The sequence below is a fragment of the Tachysurus fulvidraco genome, chromosome 17 (assembly GCF_022655615.1).
Source record: "Tachysurus fulvidraco isolate hzauxx_2018 chromosome 17, HZAU_PFXX_2.0, whole genome shotgun sequence".
Taxonomy (NCBI): domain Eukaryota; kingdom Metazoa; phylum Chordata; class Actinopteri; order Siluriformes; family Bagridae; genus Tachysurus; species Tachysurus fulvidraco.
In genome coordinates this window covers 22,765,817-22,788,363 of record NC_062534.1, presented here as the reverse complement: position 1 = coordinate 22,788,363, position 22,547 = coordinate 22,765,817, and the positions used below count along the sequence as shown (strand labels likewise).

Genomic DNA, 22,547 nt, shown 5'->3' with positions numbered 1-22,547 from the left:
GTTCTCAAAAACAGGGGATCCCCATGGACTGTAAGGGATATGGATTTTTAAATAATTTAAAATAATCCAAGTAGGCTTATAATTAATGTCACTTTAAATCGAATCAATTTAAAAAAAAAAAAGTTGTTTTCTGAATTCTGTAAATTCTGCAAAATGCTTACACACATTTCTGTAGGTGTTAATCTCTATCCAAAACTCTTTGTGTGTATTAACATAACTGCAAGTCAGCAGCGCTGTTCATTTTACCTCCCCCATGGGGCAGATATCTATCCCAGCCAAGTTCCATTGTGCGTTTTAGGTCAAGTATGTAACTGCTTGGATTAAAAGAGCATGATCCACTGATGTCTGACGGCACACATGGATAAGACCCTCACGAGGTGTCCAGACTGTTTGACTCACACTGCTGGCCTATGTCTACATTTCTTTATTCTGACTTCTGTTTCTTGGAGAATTTCACTGTACTCTGTTTTAAGACAAACTATTTGGCTTATCTGCATATTCTGAAGCTCTTCCAGCATAGTGCAGAGCTCCAGGACCTGGGGATTGACAGAGCGTGACAACTGGATCAGTGCCCAGTTTTACTGGGGCATTTAGTCTGTCCATATGCTGTCACCACTACTGGCACACTGTTCATATGATTAAGACAAATGCAAGGCTGGTTTATTTGCTCTTCTGCATAAGTCAATAAATGACAATTGATTTGATGCTAGTGATAAATGTGACCCTTAAACGAGATTAAAAATGATAAATGTTGAAGCTTAGCATTTATACAGTTTGTATTTGTGAAGAAATTAGTTCTTAGGCACGTCAAGCCTCCCTTTCATATCTGTCTATTTTTTCATTCTGTTGATTTCTTCCTCACAGCTCTTTTAATGTCTTGTTCATAAATATAACGTTTTATAATAACAACGGGAAACTAGATGAGTTACAAGGTGATGAATGATTCTGTGTGAATTTCAGGCGGAGAGATAATTCCCCCATACTCACACAGATACCCATTCCTTGGGGACCTTTGAGAGGCGTCAAAGGCTGTAGGATGTAGTGTTATTGTACTAATTCACATCACTTATCAGTTTGTTTTCTATTCGTTTTTACAGTCAGGCAGACCGGAAGCTTTTCCTCACCCTCAGAGATCTCAAGCTGAGAGCACACGCCTGGGGTCCAACCGCAACTTTTCTCAGGTATGCCTTTTTAAATCAAGTGACTCACGCTGAAGAGTGATGCAGAGCGATGCTGTAAATAAACAGCAATTTACTGGAACGATACGTAGAACAATTCTCAGGAAATAAGCAGAGGATTGCTGTGTAAACATTCTGATTCATTAAAGGGAAAGACTCACTCATATAATTATTAGGTTTATTATAATACACGTGTTAAAATTGTGCGGCTTTACAGAAAAGTCTTAACCAGGGACATTTCTAGGGTTGAAAGAGAGGAGGGTCTTAGCACCCTGAGACTCTGACTCACCAACAGTTGATTGAGTGAATGAATGAATGATCACTATCGTATACCAAGGTACTGTTTTGTTTAACAGCTCGACCTGTAAATTTTTAAACTCTGTATAGTGAAAAGAACATGTAAAATAAATGCTAACGGACAGACGGGTTTCTTTTACTAGTAAAAAATGTGCTGTCAGGGAGGGATAGGATACTTTCTCTGCCCTGTCAATCACAGTGACAGTAACCAATCATAGCCATCTGTGAGCTCATAGGAGTCGTAGGAGTCGTCCTAAACTTAGACCATGGTGGCTAATTGTTTTGTTCAACGAGCATGTATGCATGTATGAATTTGTCCCTTTGAATATTTCATGCTGATGTATGATGCGCTTTAAGTGGGATGGTCACTAAACGAGCTCTTTATCGACAGCCTGTAATCAGTGAAACATCATCCATGGACGTCACGCGAAGCGAACCCTCTTACCGTCTAAATCCATTGACCTGATTTCGGTTTGAACGCGCAGCCGCTGCACACGAGCGCCTCTTGTTTACATCTCTTGTTTGTGTTACCGTGATCAACCGGCTTGCGTGGTTCTGCGTTAGCCTCTGACACTATATTTAGCTTCTGTCTCTATGCGTCATAATCAAGTTGGCAGATAGAGATCTGCAGTGGGCTTGGAACACATGAGATGAAATATCAAGTGTATCTATAGATAGGATTGCTCCTTTTTTCAGCCCAGAAATTTGTTGAGCTCTAAAACTGAGATTGAAGCTTGAAGAAGAAGAAGAAGAAGAAGAAGAAGAAGAAGAAGAAGAAGAGGAGGAGAAAAAGACTTATGTGCAGCTCTACCGTGGACCACATTTTATTTTTGGAATTTAGAAGAAAATATAATTTTTTACTGTTATACAATACCCCAAATGACCGAATGACCACTAGTGCATTTAGTGAAAACCTCAAGTGCACCTTTTTTACCTGTAAAACCGCTGAGCTATGAATGCATGCAGAGGTCTTCCTCTACAATAGCTAACGTAAGCAGGCAGTATTCTATACGTCTAAATATAGCATATCAGGAAAGCAGGTCAGCACAGAGAGGAGGTAGAAGATTTTATTCAGCTCTTTCACAGTGTACAGAATGGTAGTCCCTGTCAGAGCACTCTTTTTCATTTATGCCTCTCTCACCATTAACCTGTGATGAAATTCCATCCTCTTTGCAGGGGGTCAGGTCACTCAGGTCGTATGAGCCTCTCAGCCTTAGAGCTGCAAGCCCGTACTGTATGTTTATTAGAAGTCAAGGAAGTTTATCTTAGATCTGTTAGTCTCGGCGGATGTATTCTGCTGGTGAGCTGAGTTTAAGTTCACATCAGTAGCTCAGTATATTTCACCACACTGCTAATTGGTACGGATTATGAGTTATTTGTAATGCACCTGAATAAAAACCTTTGACTAAAACTACAATTTAAGGTATAACGGATATAATAACATAGAGAAAAAGTGCTTATGATTTTTTTCTTTCATCATTATTTTTTGTTGTAGTATGGGGAGTGATGTTTATAATATGAATAATAAATAAGATTAACAAATTAATGTTAATATATAATAATATATGTAAAAAAAAATTATATCAACAACAACAACAACAACAACAATAATAATAATAATAATAATAATAATAATAATAACAATAATAATAATAATAATAATAATAAAAAGGTGTTTTATTAATTAATTAATTTATTTACATTTGTTTTTTATTATTGTGATTGTCATTATTACTCTCTAGTAATTAACACTGTAGGTGCCACAATTCAGGAGATTTAAATATAAATATACATTGTTGTGTAAATTTGTTACATGCCCTCTTATTTATAGTGGCATCACCTTTTAACTAGAATTACTGCGAGACCTTGAATGGTCTCAGACTCTCATAGCGTTACTGATTGTGTCACAAGTAAGGAAGCATTACTGACACTGTGCCACTACAATTACTATAATATTTATATCTATTTAAGAAAATAAGTTATTCAAGAAAACAATATTTTAAAAACAATAAAACACTTGTATGGTTGCAATTATTTTTGCCTTGTATGCCTTTGAATTAATTAATTAATTATAAATTAATAGATAGATAGATAGATAGATAGATAGATAGATAGATAGATAGATAGATAGATAGATAGATAGATATCGAGTGTCTGATGTGAGTGTGTGTGTGTGTGTGTGTGTGTGTGTGTGTGTGTGTGTGTGTGTGTGTGTGTGTGTGTGTGTGTGTGTGTGTGTGTGTGTGTGTGTGTGTGTGTGTGTGTGAATGTACTAGTGTGATTATAGGTGGCATTTTACATAATCTTGAAAAAAAAATTCAGTTTTTATATGAAAATCTTATTTATGTTAAATAGAAAGAGTAGACATTTTTTACTTTTAAGGTGTCTGTCAGATGAATTATTACTGTCAAAAACAATCAAAAAAGAATTGTTCATATGTTTTGTCCTGTCCAGTTTCACTGATTATTTCCCCCCATGTACTTCCTAATTACAGAACATATTTTCAGCTGTCACATTATCATATCTAGTCGTGTGTACTGATTAGAATGTAGGAAATATCTCATATTACTACCAGACCCTGAGTCTATAGTCCTCTGACCAGCACAGTTTCTGTTCTATGATGCTAACATCTATGTATGACGTGTCTTATAGAAGTGTGGCACAGGAACCGGGACTCTACCTCAACTCGACCCACCAGTTAAACAGGTGGTGGTGACTAATGGAAAACTCCTCCACCAATCCGATGGCACTTTACCCAACATCGTCAAACAACTGGTGCAGAACGTCCAGCAGAGTCAGGTGAGACAGAGACAGAGAGAGACAGAGGCACAGAGAGAGAGAGACAGAGGCAGAGCGAGAGAGAGAGAGACAGAGGCAGAGAGAGAGACAGAGGCAAAGAGAGAGACAGAGAGAGAGAGAAAGGGAGAGAGACACCATTGGTATTTGTACCATACACAACAATACACAGTGTCACAGTAGGTAGCAAAATGACTTTTGGGCATGTCATAAAAATAGAATAAAAAATAGAATACAAACAGAGTTTCAATAAAAATAAAACTACCAGTAGAGTAAGAAAAGGCAAAATATTACAATGGATCAGTGGCAGAACAATTTTAGTGGAATATATACGTTAATATATTGTGTAGAAATGTCCAAGTTCTAGTCCTGTGTGTTGTTCAGGAGGAGTCCTCTGATGGTTTGAACAGGAATCTAGTGCACCAACTCAACAGCTATTGTTTATTTTCTAGATGGAAAGGCATGATGAAAGCATATGAAGGATGAAAGTAGCACAAATAAATTTATTCAAATGGCTTTTGATTAAAACTTCAAGAGAAAAAAGAAAACTTTAACATGAAACTGATCACTTTGCCGGTGTTTATTTCTGCTAATGTTTTTTTGAGGTTTTTTTGCAGTTAGTTTAGACTGCGTTGTTTACCTTAACAAGTTTTTTTGCTTTCTTTGCCTCATTTTCATGATATGACCTAGGAGAGATGGAATATGTAGAAAATTGATTAAATGACAAAATAACAATAAAAAGTAAACAAATACTGGCGATCAGACTTATTAGACTTAACTTATGTTATATTTCATTCACATAATTTTACTGTGTGTTTTAATGTTATAACAAGTGAAAACACTGTTATTAGACACAGACTGTGGAGCAGTGAAATTTCACTGGATCCTTTCTCTTGGCTTTTAAGTACTAGCACTATAGAGGTGATACTGTGCCATCCGGGTCATGGCACCAAGTTGTTAGAATTTAGGCAGGAACCGATACTAGTGTTGATTTTCAGACTTTTTCAGACAGATATGCCTGAAATGAGAAATTAAACATCTAGGCATAACAGGACATATCCATCTGCAACAGAAAATAAAAATAATTCAATTTTTCATTTGCATATTAATGAATCGTGTGTTTGTTTAGAGTTTTGGCACATCTTTTGTCACAAGTGTGAATTTTACAAATGTTCAGGAGGAGCGAGAGAGGCCACGGCCACAGTTCCCACCACGTTTTGGTTCCTCTGTGGACAACATCTCAGAGTCTCTTACCAGAAGCATCATCAACAAATTTGAGAAGATCAGGACTTATGAGGGACAACGGCTGCCCATGTCACCAACAGGTCAGAAGCGTTATGGTGTATTTACTGTAGAAGTCTTGTGACATCTTAATGTGGCTTAATGAAATAAGTGTGGTCTCTTGTCTAGTAATACCACTCTAAAACTTGAAGGCGGAGCTTTACCCCAAAACACTGACACTGGAGACTCCTTCTAGGAATGGTGCATAAACACATCTTTAGATTAAAAATAATAATAAAAAAAAACTGAGAAACTTTTATACTGTATGTGTGTCCTTGTTAAATAACACTGTCTATTCTGCCAATTAGAAAGTCCTTGTGAATGCGCCGTTGCTATAGAAACACCATTGTATATTAGAACAGCATTGTGATATTAATAGGATTTAATGAAGGTGGGTTTTTTTTTTTTTTTACCTTATTGGGATCTAATTCTTCAGCTCACGATGATGTAAATCCTTATTTCTATCTTAATTGTGGTAATAAAGAAACTGTTGCTAGAACAGTAAATAAAATTCAACAATAACAAAAAAGACAACAATTTGTCACTTCTGTAACAGTAAAGGCTTCCTGAAAGTTGCTTGATCATTAGTTAAGCTATGTGACCTGTAGGAGGAAGTAAATTATTAAATAAACTCAACTGAACTGGAACAGCCAGTTGCTTCGTTTCAAACTTTTTGCAGGTAGTGTATTAAAAAAAAATTCCAAGGAAGGTAAATATTAAACAAACGATAGATGTACTGCAAATATTTAAGCATCGTATGTATTTACGTATTTACGTATTCTGATTGTTCCACTCACGGATCTCTAGATACAACTTGATAAAGGATTCAAGATATTTTGTATCATATTAACAGAATTTTCTTAGTTTGAGTGAAATTCGAGCCTTAGAATAAAAAACAAACAATTAATTCTAACTTTCGTTCGAACGAATTAATGTTAACGACCGGCTCGATTTGTTTGTCTGAGTAGTTGTAACAATAATCCAGCTAAAAGATTCAGCTAAACTGACATCATCTCTCATTTCCTCCTGGTGAACAGCTGCGCTGAAGCACTTTCAGAGCCAGCTCACAGAGTTCGAGCAGGAGGAGATTATGGACTACACTGAGATCTGGTATCTGGGCTTAGACACCAAGAAGATCCAGGGCTGCCAGGGATCTGCACAGAATTCAGGCTATGATGATGAGCATGGCAGCTACCTGAAGGTAAACAGGGTCGGGACTTCTACTATTTACTTCTACTATTTACTGTATGTGTGGTGGTCTGGGAAAACCCACGTCCATGTCACTGTTGATGAATTCTGCCAAAACTGGACAAAATTGCATCAAAATGTTTATATTTTTTTAATATTGCATAGACTTTTTGAAGAAATTGCATTAATAGAGATAGAATTATGACTTCTTTTCATTTCTGATACCGATGCTAATACCAGAACCTCAAGTTTCAACTGATAACGATATCGATCAGATATTTATTCTTTGTAAATGCTGAAGCTTTAATTTTTTTCTTAACTGAAGCAATTAATAGTTAAACTTCTCACCCACGAATTGTGCAGGAATTCTTGCAGAAAAAATATTTTTGTTAGAAGTTGCTTTTATAAAGGTTTGGTTACATACCCCAGAACAATTGACACCGTTACTGGCTTGTTTTCTTGTTGAGAAATTCAGCTAACATGAATCTATTAGTTCAGAAGTGATGTAAGAGCAGAAAGAGGTCAGTTGACTAGAGACTAGACCGAATGATGCTTATAATCAAAGGGATTCCTCATCGTTCCTTCTATTTTACTGTATATGTTCCCTCAATGCTTGAGGCTCTGGGTTGTTAACTGAGGTTCAAGCCCCAGCACCGCCAAACTGCCACTGTTGTGCCCCTGAGCAAAACCCTCATCCCTCTCTGCTCCAGGGGTGCTGTATCATGGCTGACCCTGCACTCTGCCCCCCGACCTCCGAAAGGTTTGGGATGTGCTGTTGAGCTACACATGAAAGATTCAGAAAATCCTGCTGGATATATAATTCAAGATGTCAAAATATTTGACTGCGTGAAAGCTTTTCCCTGGCGCATAATACAGAGTGGAGGAAATCAATTGCAATGTACTTTCCTGTACTGAGAGTACATTATCTTCATCATTCTCTCATAAATGCATGATTTATCCAGGATGTCTTTTAAGCACCGGACAGCTTCAAGGAGTCGATCTAAATTCCGAAACGATTCGAAGCTTTATCAGATATGACAGTTATAATGAGACCTAAAACCCCATCACGGTAATCTACGTACTGTATCTGCTCCTACATATGCTTTCCATTGTGACAATTAGCTTTTAACATGGTTGATATTTAGCATTAGCGAAAGAATTTGTTCTTTAATTCTTAACTGAAAGAGACACTAATTTACCAACTAAAACCAGTATATGATTAAGGTGTCTTTTCTTTTGTGAATCTTTCTTGTTGGGCTTAGAATATACTCCGATTAAGTAACTTGAAGCTGTACAGTACTCAGTGCATAGCAAAGGACTTATTTAGATGTAAAAGTGCACTTATATTTAAGTAAAGAATCTGTCAACCTCTGATCCGAAACACTGTGTACAGTCTGACACACTGACCTTGAACTGTACCTGAGGAGAGAAACGGCAAAATTGCATTATTATTATTGCATTATAAGACTTACAGTACTAATATCCTGCCAGACCTTTACATGAACTGTCCTCCATGAATGCTCTGTCTCAACCACAGACTTTCACCATGTGCCTTATGCATTATTGAAAAGATTGGATCAGTTCATACAGCATATGTTTGTCCATCAGAGCACTAATCCAGACAGTGAAATAGAATTCATCAGTAGGTTAGTCTCACACTGGAAATAAGAAATGGGACGATTATAAGAAAGGCATAGGCTTCTGTCTCGGTTTTATACATCATAATCCCACTGTTCTATACAACGGGATGTTGTGACAAGACCACAACCTGTATGGAGACCGGTAATAGACAATCCAGTATGGTTTCTTATCTAAGATGCAGAATAGACCTGAGATAAAGATTAATTATCTTGCCAAATGCCTCAACTAGGGCAGTTCTGTAAATACTCAAAATACTTAACCACTGAGCCACCACAACTAATGTCTGTTGATTCAGCCACATCGACCACTGAATCCACTCCACTGAAGCTGAGTGGTCAAGGCTGCGAGTTACAGGTCAAGGTGTGTAATTACCATGAAACCATCATTTATGGCATTTTGCACTTGCCCTTATCCAGAGCAACATTTTATCTCCTTTTATACAACCGAGGGCCTTGCTCTGGGGCCCAGCAGCAGCAGTTCGGTGGACCTGGGATTCAAACTCACTACCTTTTGATTGGTAGTCCAACACTTTAAGTGCTAGCTGACTGGTTTAAGCATGATTGATTGGTGAGCTTCAATCCCTGGAATACTAAGCTGCCAATTCTGCACCCTTGAGCAAGGCCCTTAACCCTCAAATGCTCAGTTCATTCATTCATTTATTTTCTACCGCTTATCCGAACTTCTTGGGTCACGGGGAGCCTGTGTCTATCTCAGGCGTCATCGGGCATCGAGGCAGGATACACCCTGGACGGAGTGCCAACCCATCGCAGGGCACACACACTCTCATTCACTCACGCACTCCGGACAATTTTCCAGAGATGCCAATCAACCTACCATGCATGTCTTTGGACCGGGGGAGGAAACCGGAGTACCCGGAGGAAAACCCAGAGGCACGGGGAGAACATGCAAACTCCACATACACAAGGCGGTGGCAGGAATCGAACCCCCAACCCTGGAGGTGTGAAGCAAACGTGCTAACCACTAAGCCACTGTGCCCCCCCAATTGCTCAGTTGTATAAATGAAATTAATGTAAGTCTGGATAAGGGTTCTGGATAAGGGTGTATGCCAAATGCCATAAACGTACAAATGTACCTTAAAAACTAGGCTACCACATCTCCATCAGCTTGGTTGTATCCTGCATCAGCAAAAGAATCAAAAGTACTGGATTGTGTGCTGCAACATTTTAAATGCAGATATTTCTGTACATGTACCTTGCACAATGGCAATAAAGTTGAATCTAATCTAATCTAATCTAATCTAATCTAATCTAATCTAATTTCCCTAACAGTCTAGTAATGTGAAATACTTCAAGATCTTTAATTCGATTATAGCATGCAATGTTTTCTTTTATTACATGAACATTGATTTTTTTTTTGTAAAATGACACCCTAACCTTCTTAGATTAAGTTAATCAGAATGTTAATTTATTTAGATTTTTACTTTTTTGGAAACTTTTCTGAGCGTTAGTACATTAGTACACCTCTAAACGTTCCTATAACATTCTACCAATCTGTTTTAGCTGTAAGAACATTGAACACTAATCTTTCAGTGTTGAGTGTTGTGGGTGACATACTGTAGTTTGAAGCTTCCCGATCGGACCTTTTCAAAAAAACATGTTTTTATGTATTATATATATATTTTTAATGTATTATATTTTTATATTATAATTCTATCATTTTAAATGTGTTTTCTTTTTTATATGTAAATAGCGTGAGTAAAGTGAGATGTTTTCAAATCATGTGTGTTATTTTACGCATTATAGGATATCGCAGTAGGAAATTTACAGTAAATTTAATAGTTCTTTACTGGCAAAAATCTACAGTACGTTTACAGACATACTGTATGCCAGAAAAAAAGAAGCCACATGGAACTGCAAGGCTTCATGACTAGAATCTTGAAAAAGTTATTTTCTCCACTTTCACCAATTTGGATATCTGCCATTTCCCTGCCACTAACTAGCTCTTGTCTACTGTATAACATGTCAGCTACTAGCCGAGGATCGATTGATTCTAGCTCATGTCACAGGGCAACAGAACTATCTTAAGAAAAGCACATGCTCTTAACATCTACATGTTTGTTGTACATCAGTTTATAGACATTCGTGATCGGTCGGTGTCGCTCTGATTAATAAAAGAGTAACAAACTTATTACAAGACTGATCGAGACTTTCTTGGACTTTTGGATATCAGTGCATTTGGCACAACTTTGTGTGTAACTAAAAGTAGGCATAACACTGCACATTGCTAAGGAGGTCTTAACATGAACGTCGGTTTAAACACTGCTGCCTCTCAAGCCCGTCCTAATAGCACAGATCCAATTTTTCTGACGTCAAAGCTGTAAAAGTCCTGTGACATTTATTACACCCCAGTTTTGTAGATCTATATATATATATTTATATCACTCCTCAAAGTAAATATTTTTTTTACCCAACTACTAGCTAAATATAGATGCCTGCTTTATTTTAAGAACTGTAGCTTCAAAAATACGATTCAGTATACTGAAATTTATTATACAAAATGAATAGTATCAAGTGAAGGTCTTTTAAATATATTTATGACAAAAGTTGTACATTGTATGGCCAAATGTATTTGGACACCCGACTGTCTCACTGATATGAGATGGTCAAACATAACATTTTACAACCAAGTCCATTAACGTACATTTGGTCCACTGTTTGCTTCCATAACAGCTTCTGCTCGCTTAAGATGGAGTTCCACTCGATTTCAGAGCACAGTTCTCAAGAATTGTGCTCATGCAGTCTGAAGAGCGTTAATGAAACCGGACACTAATGTCAAGAAAGAAGAACTGACATGCAGTTGGTGTTTTAGTTCATCCTAATGGTGTTCAGTGGGGTTGGGGTCAGGGCTCTGTGCAGGACACTCGAGTCCTTGGCAAGATATGTTTCCACAGACTTCAGCTGCAGCACTGGTTCAGTACATGTGGTCAGGGTTTGAGCCTCTTGGTTCTAGTGAAGGAAAATCCTAATTCTACACCATACAAAGTCATTCAGACGTGCATCTTAAGTGCTGTATCAGCCAGCTGGGGATTTCCACGACCAACATTGAAACTTGTTTTGATTATATATCTTCTAATCTGTTGATAAAGTACTCATTGGGATCCAACTTCTCTTAGTAGATCCAGAGTCTATACTATGAATGGATACAGGGTGATACGGGAATACACCCCGGATGGAATGCCCATCTCAGGGCACCATTCACGCCTTGGGTAATTTAGTTTAGCTAATTTGGATACTGAAATGTTTTGGGAGGTGGGTGGAAACCAAAGAAAATGAGGACATGAACACCGCACATGCACAGAAACCCCACACAGACAGTAACCCGAGCTCAGGATCAAACCTGGCAACCCAGCAACACTACCCACTGCTCTGTCTCAACACCAAGATCTAAGATCTTAGATCTTATTTTTGCTTTTGCAATGTGACCACAAAAATAGGGCCTATAGTCTTCCTGACAGATGTACACGAAAATAGCTGTGCTTTGGCTTTCTATAGCTGAGACATGACTCTCCTTCCATATATGATACTGTATGTATGCAGGTCCTTCACGACCATATCGCCTACCGCTATGAAGTCCTGGAGGTGATTGGGAAGGGATCTTTTGGGCAGGTCCTTAAATGTCTGGATCATAAGACCAATGAGATGGTGGCCATCAAGATCATTCGCAACAAGAAAAGGTAATTAAATAAATAGATACATTTCTCCTTCAGTTTTATAAATTATGAAGAACAACAAAACACTATTTAAAAGTTATGGTTGTCAGTACATGGCTCTAAAAATAATGTTGCCAGATGTTTTGAAAACAGTGTCTTTTACGGTAATGAGTCTGTCTGTGTCTTGCCCTGCTGTTAATTGTTTGCTCCGCCCACTCGTTTGTTGCCATGGACACTCATTGAACTCATTCATTCCCTCTCGTTTGTTGTCTTAGTTACTCATTGTCTCTGCTTTGTGATTGGTTCCTGTCTGGTATATATAAACTGTTTGTTCACTCCCCTGGTGCTAGTCGTTGTCTACAGTATGTTCCTGTTTCCTGTTAGCTCTGTGCGCTGCCTTGTTTTGCCTGCCTGTCTGTTTACCTGTTTTTTTGTTCATTAAACGCTCGAACTGCATCTGGATCCTCACTCGCCTTTGCCTCACCGTGACATTTACTGGTATTTTCCCTGAAATATAGATAATGTGGGTATTCCCTTTACTTTTCCAGAAGTGAATGCTCCTGCATTGTTGAGCACAAAATGGTATAAACATGGGTGTGGCATATAAAACTGCCAGAACAATGATATTATAAAATTAGTTTTGAGTTAACAGGACCTCCAAACAGCTAAAAAAAAATTCAATATAATTAGCTAATATTTTACGACGAGTCAAAACTTGATCTGAGAACTGTGGCTAAAGCTATGGACATTTTAACAGCAGACCTCTTCAGAACATTGCAGCAATGTTATTTATTATTTTTTTTAGAGCAACTGTGTATCCCAGCTAACATGGACAGGAAAGTTACTGAAAATGTCATGAGTTTACTGAAAGGTTGTTTTGTCATTTTCGTCCAAACTTGTTCATGTAGAGGTTTGTACAGGGCTATTGTGACATTTATATGTTAAACTGTTACACAAATGCTTTCAGAATGTTATGTATTTATGTAGTAAAAGATTTTGCAACATTCTAAAACATTGCAATGCTGACAGTAACATCTGTTATTCCGTCCATCCGACGTTGTTTTTGTAACGTTGCAGCGACGTATCTATATAAGAAGTTCTGCAATGTTTTAACTGAATCTTTGCTTTGTTAAAATTCATGTGTTTTCAGAAAACTGAAGGAATGTTTTGTTTTGTTCAGAAGATTCCTTATTCTTCTTCTACAGATATGAATTGTCTGAGCATGTGACTAAGCCACAGGTCACCATGACATGCTGAGAGGTGTTAACAGACACCCAGCCATATCGGTTTACCTTTCTTTGAAGGCTTTTCAACCGGCATCACGCCCTCTTGAATTGATGGAGATGACATTAGGCTTACTGCCTTTCAATAATGCAGCAGACAAAACGAGAGCTTAGTGGCTGCCTCATCATCACCCGACTGCATCTGAATACATAACTGCAGACTTAATAGGAAGAAACATAGGATGGAATGGAATATGGTATTGCTGGATTAACAGCGAATTAATTCACTGACTTGATGAAATATCATTTTTATAGATAGATAGATAGATAGATAGATAGATAGATAGATCTTTGTCATTGCATATACAGGCACATAGCAATGAAATGCCATTTAGCATCTTCCAGATGTTCAACTAGAAGAAACAATAATAATAATAATAATAATAATAATAATAGTAAACAGCAATAAAGTAACAGCAATAAATAAAGGTATGGCAGGTCATAGTTGCATGAGAATAGTATGTGTAAGTAAGAATAAGTGCTGGTTGTATATACAGCACAATATGTCTTAATTATTCATACTGTGCAAATGTGTGCATTATGGACACTGGATGTACAACAATAACCAAGAAATTTACAGTGTATGTACAGATATCGTACATAAATAGAGGTAAACTAGGGTAAGCAATGAATGTACACTTATACATAATTATAATTGGTGGAAAAGATGTGGCCGAGTGTACGGGGAGGAGCAGAACGGCATTGTGATTACAGGTAGTGGAGTATCAGTGAGACATCAGGGTCCTAGCAGTAAAGTCTAGAGTTCAGAAAGTTTATGGAAAAAATCCATAAAATTTCATCGTACGTTCACTCTAACCCCGCCTCTTTTTACTACTGCAGTTCTTTACCGGTTTCAGCACCAAAAATACACCAAAATACCATAAAAAGGAAAAGCCCATATACTATATACATATAAAATTTTATTTTTCTTTGCTGACTGGATTCATTCATTCATTCATTTTCTACCGCTTATCTGAACTTCTCGGGTCACGGGGAGCCTGTGCCTATCTCAAGCATCATTGGGCATCAAGGCAGGATACACCCTAGAATGCCAACCCATTGCAGGGCACACACACTCTCATTCACTCACACACTACAGACAATTTCCCAGAGAAGCCTACCATCAACCTACCATGCATGTCTTTGGACCGGGGGAGGAAACCCCCGAGGCACGGGGAGAACATGCAAACTCCACACACACACACACAAGGCGGAGGCGGGAATCGAACCCCCAACCCTGGAGGTGTGAGGCGAACGTGCTAACCACTTAGCCACCGTGCCCCCGTTGCTGACTGGATTTGATCTTAAAATCCAAACAAGCTTAAAAGAAAAATCTAAAAATATAGAATTAGCAAATACAGAGATTGTATCTAGTAACCCTTTCAAATCCGTTAAAGACATTATTCAATATCCCACATCAGTGAAAATAAAGAAGAAAGGATGAGAGTTCATTCTGTTCTTTTTCCGTGTTCCTGTTCTTTCTGTTTGGGCAATATTCAAATGTTTTCATTTGAGTAACAGGGTTGAGAGAATGTTGCGAGACTAAAAGGGGTATTTTTTAAAAACTTCGTAGAAAGGATGCATGTATAAATGTATGTATAGCAATTTATTAGGTTCAATAATGAATTAAGATAAAAATAAAAATAAAAATATACATTTAAATACATATTTAGTGTTATTATACCCATAGCCCCTCTATATTATATTATATTATATTATATTATATTATATTATATTATATTATATTATATTATATTATATTATATTATATTATATTATATTAGTTATTTTGCTGATTCTTTTCTAGATTCCACCAACAGGCTCTGGTCGAACTGAAGATTTTGGACGCACTGCGGCGGAGAGACCGAGACAACTGCCACAATGTCATCCACATGAAGGAGTATTTTTATTTCCGCAACCACCTCTGCATCTCCTTCGAGCTCTTAGGGTGAGCATTGCATCACTAGAAAGATTTTACTGACCTGAAGCGTTTTTTCCCCCCCTTTATATGAATGCCAAGTCAATATGAGCAAAACGGTAATGGAGTTATGCAAGCCATTATCCTTTTCAGGCAATTTAGAAGGCCATGATGCAGACAAAGTGGGAGTCAATTACTGAGTGTCTGAGAGGAGGTTTTTTTTCCCGTCTCATAAAAGGGAGAAATGGCATCTATATATCGATATACAGTACGAGCACATGAAATTAAGACAAAATGTTAACAAGAATCTGTCAGGTTTCCTTTCCTGTGACAGCCTCTGTGATAAAGTGATCGATTAGCGCCTTGTAAGGAACAGCTCCAGCTTCGGGTGTCTTGACCTTCATGAGCGAGACGTTTGCTGTCCCGGCTCAGGTTACTGTCACCAGTGTCTTTACTTAATGCCTTGATTACGTGCTATCTCTTTCTCGTCCGCTCATGGTGTGAAGGCTCCGGTTACTCTGGGCCAGAGTTGGTGCTGTTCACAGCTGCTGTTGTGGTCTTCCTTATTGCCAAAGATAACTTTTCGAGCATCGCTCTCTAAGGACTCACAACTAATGCTTAACAGTTAACACAGCATTTAGAGGGATTTCATGTTTATCTGTCAAATATGCACCATATGCTTCATTAGAGTTGGCCCTGTGTCTGGAAAGTTTGGTTTGTGAGCTGCAGTTTGAATTGATGTGACTCTGTGCTACCCTCTAGAGGTGGAAAGAGGTCATGACAGAAGCTGGTCATGGGGTTAGACTCTTGACTCATCTGTTTACGGGCTTATGCTACTCAAATATACTGTTTCATAAAATCCTAAAATATGCCATAGAAATGATTTTATATTTTCATTTGATAGAACTATAATTCAGACTGTAATAATAATAATTATTATTATTGTTGTTGTTGACAGTTTTGAACTTTATTTCTTAATTCTATTTTTTTTTTAAATCCTATAGACATTAAATTACACATTAGACAGGGGTCCAGCAGCAGCAGCTTGGTGAACCTGGGATTCAAACTCACAACCTTCTACCAATCAGTAGCCCAACACCTTATCAACTAGGCTACCACATCCGCCAAATATAATAAAATGTCCAAATTGTCCCTGATGATAGTGACAGATCTTTTGACAGACAGAAAATCCAAAATAATAAGAGTTTAGATTAAGAGCTGGTGAGTGTGAAGGCCACTGTGTATCACTGGAATATCTATCAAACCATTCAATGAGATCAATGAGACCTGTGGAAAGGGGCGGGGTCATCCAGGAAGAGACCACGCCTACCAGGACAGAAATGTTTCACAAGAGGTTAAAGGTAATCTGCCAGAAGAGCTGCATTATTGATTTGCAGTAAGGCTTCAGTGTAAGAGGACACCTGCAGACAAACCATGGCAGAAGAAAAAATAAATGCCCCCTGTTTCTCTGCTTTGTTTCCACACAGCGCAAACCTGTATGAACTGATCAAAAAGAACAACTTCCAGGGCTTCAGTCTGGCTCTGATCCGACGCTTCGCACAATCTTTGCTCAAGTGCCTGCAGATGCTGCGCAGAGAGAAGATCATCCACTGCGACCTCAAACCGGTGAGCACTCTCCTCCACGTTCAAGCTTTAAACAACATCAGGACTTTTAATAATGACTCATTTTCGATGTTATTTTTTTCCCAAAATAAGTGTGTTAACATTTACAGCTTTTAGCAGACGCCCTTATCCAGAGCGACTTACATTTTTTTCATCTCATTTTTATACAACTGAGGGTTAAGGGCCTTGCTCAGGGGCCCAGCAGTGGGAACCTGGTGGACGTAGGAATCGAACTCACAACCTTCCGATTGGTAGCCCAACACCTTACCCACTAGGCTACCATAACATGTTTTACTTTTCATAGTTGAGGTGCAAAGGCTACCTTACATAGTCTGTATGAACGTTTAAACAATAATGCTATTTGTAATAGTATAAATAATCAGAAACATGTTAAAAACGATAAATAATTTCACATTCCATTAGTAGATCATTTTGCTTCCTTCTGGAAATAAATCCTTTAAATAATACTTTAAATAAATGAATTACTTTTTATGATTTTAAATAACTTTAGATTTTATGCAAAACGATCTGACAATGGAATAAAAATATTTATAAACTCTAATATAATTGTGTTAATTAATAATAAGTATAAACGATAATAATAGCATACAGTACGTGTTATTTATAATATTTAATAAGAAGTACAATTACGGAAGATTTCTGCTTTTTTTTTTAGTGTCCGATTTTTCATTTCATTAAACTAACATTTCATTTAACTGTCGAGAAACATGCATAACATTAATACTAAACCAAGGACTATTGGAACTCATATATCTGTATCTCATTCTACCTTTTAGGAGAACATTTTGCTCTCCCAGCGAGGACAGGGAAATATCAAGGTGGTTGATTTTGGATCGAGCTGTTACGAGCAACAGAGAGGTCAGAAACTCTTAGAACAGCCATCTCTAATCTCATATTATCACACACTTAAGCAGAGATGTTAACCGCCATGTTGCTGTGATTCTCCCGACAGTATACACTTATATCCAAAGCCGTTTCTACCGCTCTCCGGAGGTGATCCTGGGTCACCCGTACAGCATGGCCATCGACATGTGGAGCCTAGGCTGCATCCTGGCCGAGCTTTACACGGGATACCCGCTTTTCCCCGGGGAGAGCGAAGTCGAGCAGATCGCCTGCATTATGGAGGTCAGACGTTCATCAAAGTTTTTTTTTTTATGTTGTGTTTTATGGAAGTGGTGGCTCACGTCGTTAAGGCTCTGGGATGTTGATGGAGGATCTGCGTTTAAGCCCCAGCACTGCCAAGCTTGCACAATTGGGCCCTTGAGCAAGGCCCTTAAGCCTCCCTGCTCCAGGGCGCTGTATCATAGCTGCCTCTGCGCTCCAACCCCAACCTCTTTAGTTGGGAATTTTAAAGAAAAGAATACCACTGTGCTGTATGAGGCTTTGATAACTAAGGCTTCCATGCCCACAATATTAGAAATGTATTGTCGTTAATCTGTGTATAATTTTATGATGAATTTACGGCATTTAGCAGACACCCTTATCCAGAGTGACTTACAACTGAGGTTTAAGGGCCTTGCTCAGGGGCCCAGCAGTGGTTCGAACCCATGACCTTCCGATCTGTAGCCCAACACCTTAACTACTGAGCTACCACATGAATTTGTAGTTATCTGGTTTATATTTCCGCTAGGTGATGGGTTTGCCTCCAAACGACTTTGTGCAGACTGCATCTAGAAAAAGGTTATTTTTTGGTAAGTTTTTCCACTGATTCTTGTAAACGACGATCCTGGAACCTGACTCAGGATTCAAGAATCGTCATTGTCTAACGTATAAACGCTTATTCCTTCTGTTGATTCTTTGTGCAGATTCAAAAGGAAATCCACGAAATGTCACGAACAGCAAGGGGAAAAAACGCAGACCCAACTCCAAGGATCTTTCCAGTGTACTAAAGACCAGCGATCCTCTGTTTTTAGACTTTATCAGGCGCTGCCTCGAGTACGTACCTCGGATATCGCATGACTTTTAATGTTACAAAGAACAGAGCGTACAATATGTATACAGATTATTGGTATAGTTTGAGTGGGACTTACTAAAGTTTGAGTTAATGATAGTTATTATAACCCATTCATGTCAATTCAAGGCTCATTTAAAATATAATTTGGGAAAATGTAAGCAGCTACTGTACATTTGGGGAAAATGTAAGGTCAAGCAACTCCAAATCACTTGTGAACATTATAGTAAATTAATGTAAACGTATCTAGCTTCCCAGTCTTTACTAAAAATAAATAAATAAATAAATACGTAACAAAACAAATGAATTAAAAACTGTAATCTCTAAAAGTAATGTTGTTTTTGGACACTTTTTGCCCAAAGTGGTTTAAATTCTCTATATTTTCGTAAATTATTATTATTTGTTGTTGTTGTTTTTAAATTGTCTTACATATTATAATATTACATAATTTAATCGTTTTGGTTTATTTCAGGAATATAGCGCTAGCTCTTTGAACTCTTAAAAAAAATAGTTTTTTAAAAAATAATAATATTTTCGCTTATCCGAACTACTCGGGTCACGGGGAGTCTGTGCCTATCTCAGGCGTCATCGGGCATCGAGTCAGGATACACCCTGGATGGAGTGCCAACCCATCACAGGGCACACACACTCTCATTCACTCACACACTACGGACAATTTAGAGATGCCAATCAACCTACCATGCATGTCTTTGGACCGGGGGAGGAAACCGGAGTACCCGGAGGAAACCCTGAGGCACGGGGAGAACATGCAAACTCCACACACACAAGGCGGAGGTGGGAATCGATCCCCCAACCCTGGAGGTGTGAGGCAAACATGCAAACCACTAAGCCACCGTGCCCCCTATTATTATTATTATTATTATTATTATTATTATTATTATTATTATTATTAATAATAATAATAATAATAATATTATTATTATTATTATTATTATTATTATTATTATTATTATTAATAATAATAATAATAATAATAATAATAATAATAATAATAATAATAATAAAATTTAAACATGTTTTATATATAATATTTAAGACATAATCTAGATTCCTAGATTAAACGTGATTTGATAAATCTGCCTCAAACTCCTAAGAGGACTGAAAACTGCCCAGATGGTTGTGGCATGGTATTCTAATGAGGATGTTTGATTGACATCTTGGTAAAGAATCATGGTTGTTGAACCCTATACGCACAAACCTACTGAAGTATAGTAAAATTGCCTAAGCACATATAAACACTAGAAATTCATCAATTTAAAGGCCATTGCGAAGCATAATTTCAGATTCTTATATTCAGTACCGTTCTAGCACACAAGTTAAAGTGACAGCAGTCATTTTTGTTTATGTGTCTATGTTTCTGTATGTTGCAGGTGGGACCCTGTGAAGCGCATGACTCCGGATGAGGGCATGCAGCACGAGTGGATCCATGAGGGACGGCTTAACAAGCTCCGCCCTAAAACGCGACCAATCAGGAAATCTGGAGAAAGTGATGCTAACGTTGAGCACAGCTTCCGCAGGACAAGCTCAAACAGGACTGGTAAATTTCAACATTGCACGTTGTCATTACTGTATAGGAGTCTACTAAGTAAGGAATAAACACATTTGGTGGCATGTTGTTACAGTACATTATATGAAAATAATCAGTGACTGTATATACTGTACCACAGCAACTTGCCAACACTAAAAGAAGCAAAAGAAGCTAACATACTTTTTATCCATTTGTAGTTACTGTTTAGGGGAAGTCGTGGCCTAATGGTTAGAAAGCCTGACTCGTAACCCGAAGGTTGGAAATGAGTCATTTGACCATGACTGAGGTGCCCTTGGGCAAGGCACCAAATCCCCCCTAACTGCTCCTCGGGCGCTTCAGCATAAATGGCTGCCCACTGCTCCGGGTGTGTGTTCACGGAGTGTGTATGTTCACTGCTGTGTGTGTGCACTTTGGATGGGTTAAATGCAGAGAACGAATTCTGAGTATGGGTCACCGTACGTCACATCACGTCACATCACTTTCACTTAATGTTATGGAAACAGTCATTCTCTGTAATCACTTGAGAGACTCCTTCCATATACATGCTAAATAAATACATCCTTACTGAACACCTAACCATATTTTATATTCATTTATGTTGAATTTTCCTAGACAGACAAAACCTAGAATGCAGCATGTTTCTAGCTGATTAACAGAACACGTTTTTTTTCATGTTTTATCTCAGTTCCACGATGTACAGTATGATTTCTCCCCCCACACACGCACACCACAGCAGATAAGTCGAGCTCAGAGGACAGACTGAGGAGAGAAAACTCAGCCAAAGGAGGGAAAAGAGAGACAGCAGAGCGCCTGAGACCGATCGGCGCGTCTGCGGAGGAGGAAACCAATGAGGGAGTCGGGAAGAACAGCAAAGACTGCCAAGACAGCAAGACAGACAGCAATCCACAGGTCAGCTCAGAGAGGAAATCAGACAGCGGTGAGCACTCTGTCGAAATCGCCATCCAACATCAGTCTCAATCGGCGTCAAGCACAGACTCAGAGGATCCGGAGCCTCACACTCTACCAACCATCATTTAACTTCAGTGTTTTTTCCGATCATGCAGACGTTTGTTCAGTAATATAAAGAGCAGTGACACTGAGTCAGAAGGTGTATCTTCAGAGCACAGAAATACATATTAGAGACCTAGATAGCTAACAGTAAGCGAAATACAAACTTGTATAGATTTGTATTTATTTCCCCTGGGTTTTAAATCAAAAGTAATAGCGGCATTTATACAACAAACCTTCCCAGCTGAGCGAGAGTAAGATTGTAATGGAAAGATCCAAATATGTCAAACTAAATGAAAGCAAAAAAAATCGAAATAGAAGGTTACCGTTTGCCAGCAAGTTAACAAAATTAGCTGTTTGAAAGCTAACAATCAGAGCAATAACTAGCTCGCTAAGTGACAGGAAAAGACATTAAAAAATATACAAACCTGGTGATAATAATATTAGGGTATTATAAATAATGTAGTAAGAGTTAAAAATGTAATAATAAGAAAAAGAAAAGTTTTTTCCACAGACTAAAATATAGCATGCTAAGAAATAGCGTTGAATGGAAAGTACTGGTAAGATTCATTGTAGTGTTGCTTAAAGTCTCAAAGGGTATTTGAGGTAAATTATGATCCTCATGGTTTTTATACACTTTTAAACACAACAGTGATTTTTTTTAAATATGACGTTACTGAATCAGAGAGGGGGGACACGGTGGCTTAGTGGTTAGCATGTTCGCCTCACACCTCCTGGGTTGGGGGTTCGATTCACGCCTCCGCCTTGTGTGTGGAGTTTGCATGTTCTCCCTGTGCCTCGGGGGTTTCCTCCGGGTACTCCGGTTTCCTCCCACGGTCCAATGACATGCATGGTAGGTTGATTGGCATCTCTGGGAAATTGTCTGTAGTGTGTGAGTGTGTGAGTGAATGAGAGTGTGTGTGTGTGCCCTGTGATGGGTTGGCACTCCGTCCAGGGTGTATCCTGCCTTGATGCCCGATGACGCCTGAGATAGGCACAGGCTCCCCGTGACCCGAGAAGTTCGGATAAGCGGTAGAAAATGAATGAATGAGTGAATGACTCAGAGAGTGAATGTAGCCAGCTAATTTCTAGCTAGCAGACTTTAATAAGGCCTGCAATAAAATACATGGAGTGAAGTGTTAA

General features: G+C 38.3%; 1 protein-coding gene across 3 annotated transcripts in view; it reads left to right on the top strand.

The window, feature by feature from the left end:
• dyrk4 (dual-specificity tyrosine-(Y)-phosphorylation regulated kinase 4) overlaps positions 1 to 22,158 on the top strand; it is a 32,061-nt gene extending 9,903 nt beyond the window's left edge. For all 3 annotated transcript variants that reach the window (XM_047802229.1, XM_047802230.1, XM_027135340.2), the window contains exons 2-14: positions 1,098 to 1,181; positions 4,128 to 4,274; positions 5,449 to 5,596; positions 6,590 to 6,753; positions 11,939 to 12,075; positions 15,142 to 15,282; positions 16,740 to 16,878; positions 17,673 to 17,754; positions 17,849 to 18,021; positions 18,527 to 18,587; positions 18,702 to 18,831; positions 20,239 to 20,405; positions 21,130 to 22,158. In XM_047802229.1, the coding sequence (XP_047658185.1) occupies positions 1,098 to 1,181; positions 4,128 to 4,274; positions 5,449 to 5,596; positions 6,590 to 6,753; positions 11,939 to 12,075; positions 15,142 to 15,282; positions 16,740 to 16,878; positions 17,673 to 17,754; positions 17,849 to 18,021; positions 18,527 to 18,587; positions 18,702 to 18,831; positions 20,239 to 20,405; positions 21,130 to 21,434 (1,878 nt within the window). In that variant the 3' untranslated portion in view covers positions 21,435 to 22,158. The remainder of the gene's footprint in view (positions 1 to 1,097; positions 1,182 to 4,127; positions 4,275 to 5,448; positions 5,597 to 6,589; positions 6,754 to 11,938; positions 12,076 to 15,141; positions 15,283 to 16,739; positions 16,879 to 17,672; positions 17,755 to 17,848; positions 18,022 to 18,526; positions 18,588 to 18,701; positions 18,832 to 20,238; positions 20,406 to 21,129) is intronic.
• The last annotated feature ends 389 nt before the right edge of the window (positions 22,159 to 22,547 follow it).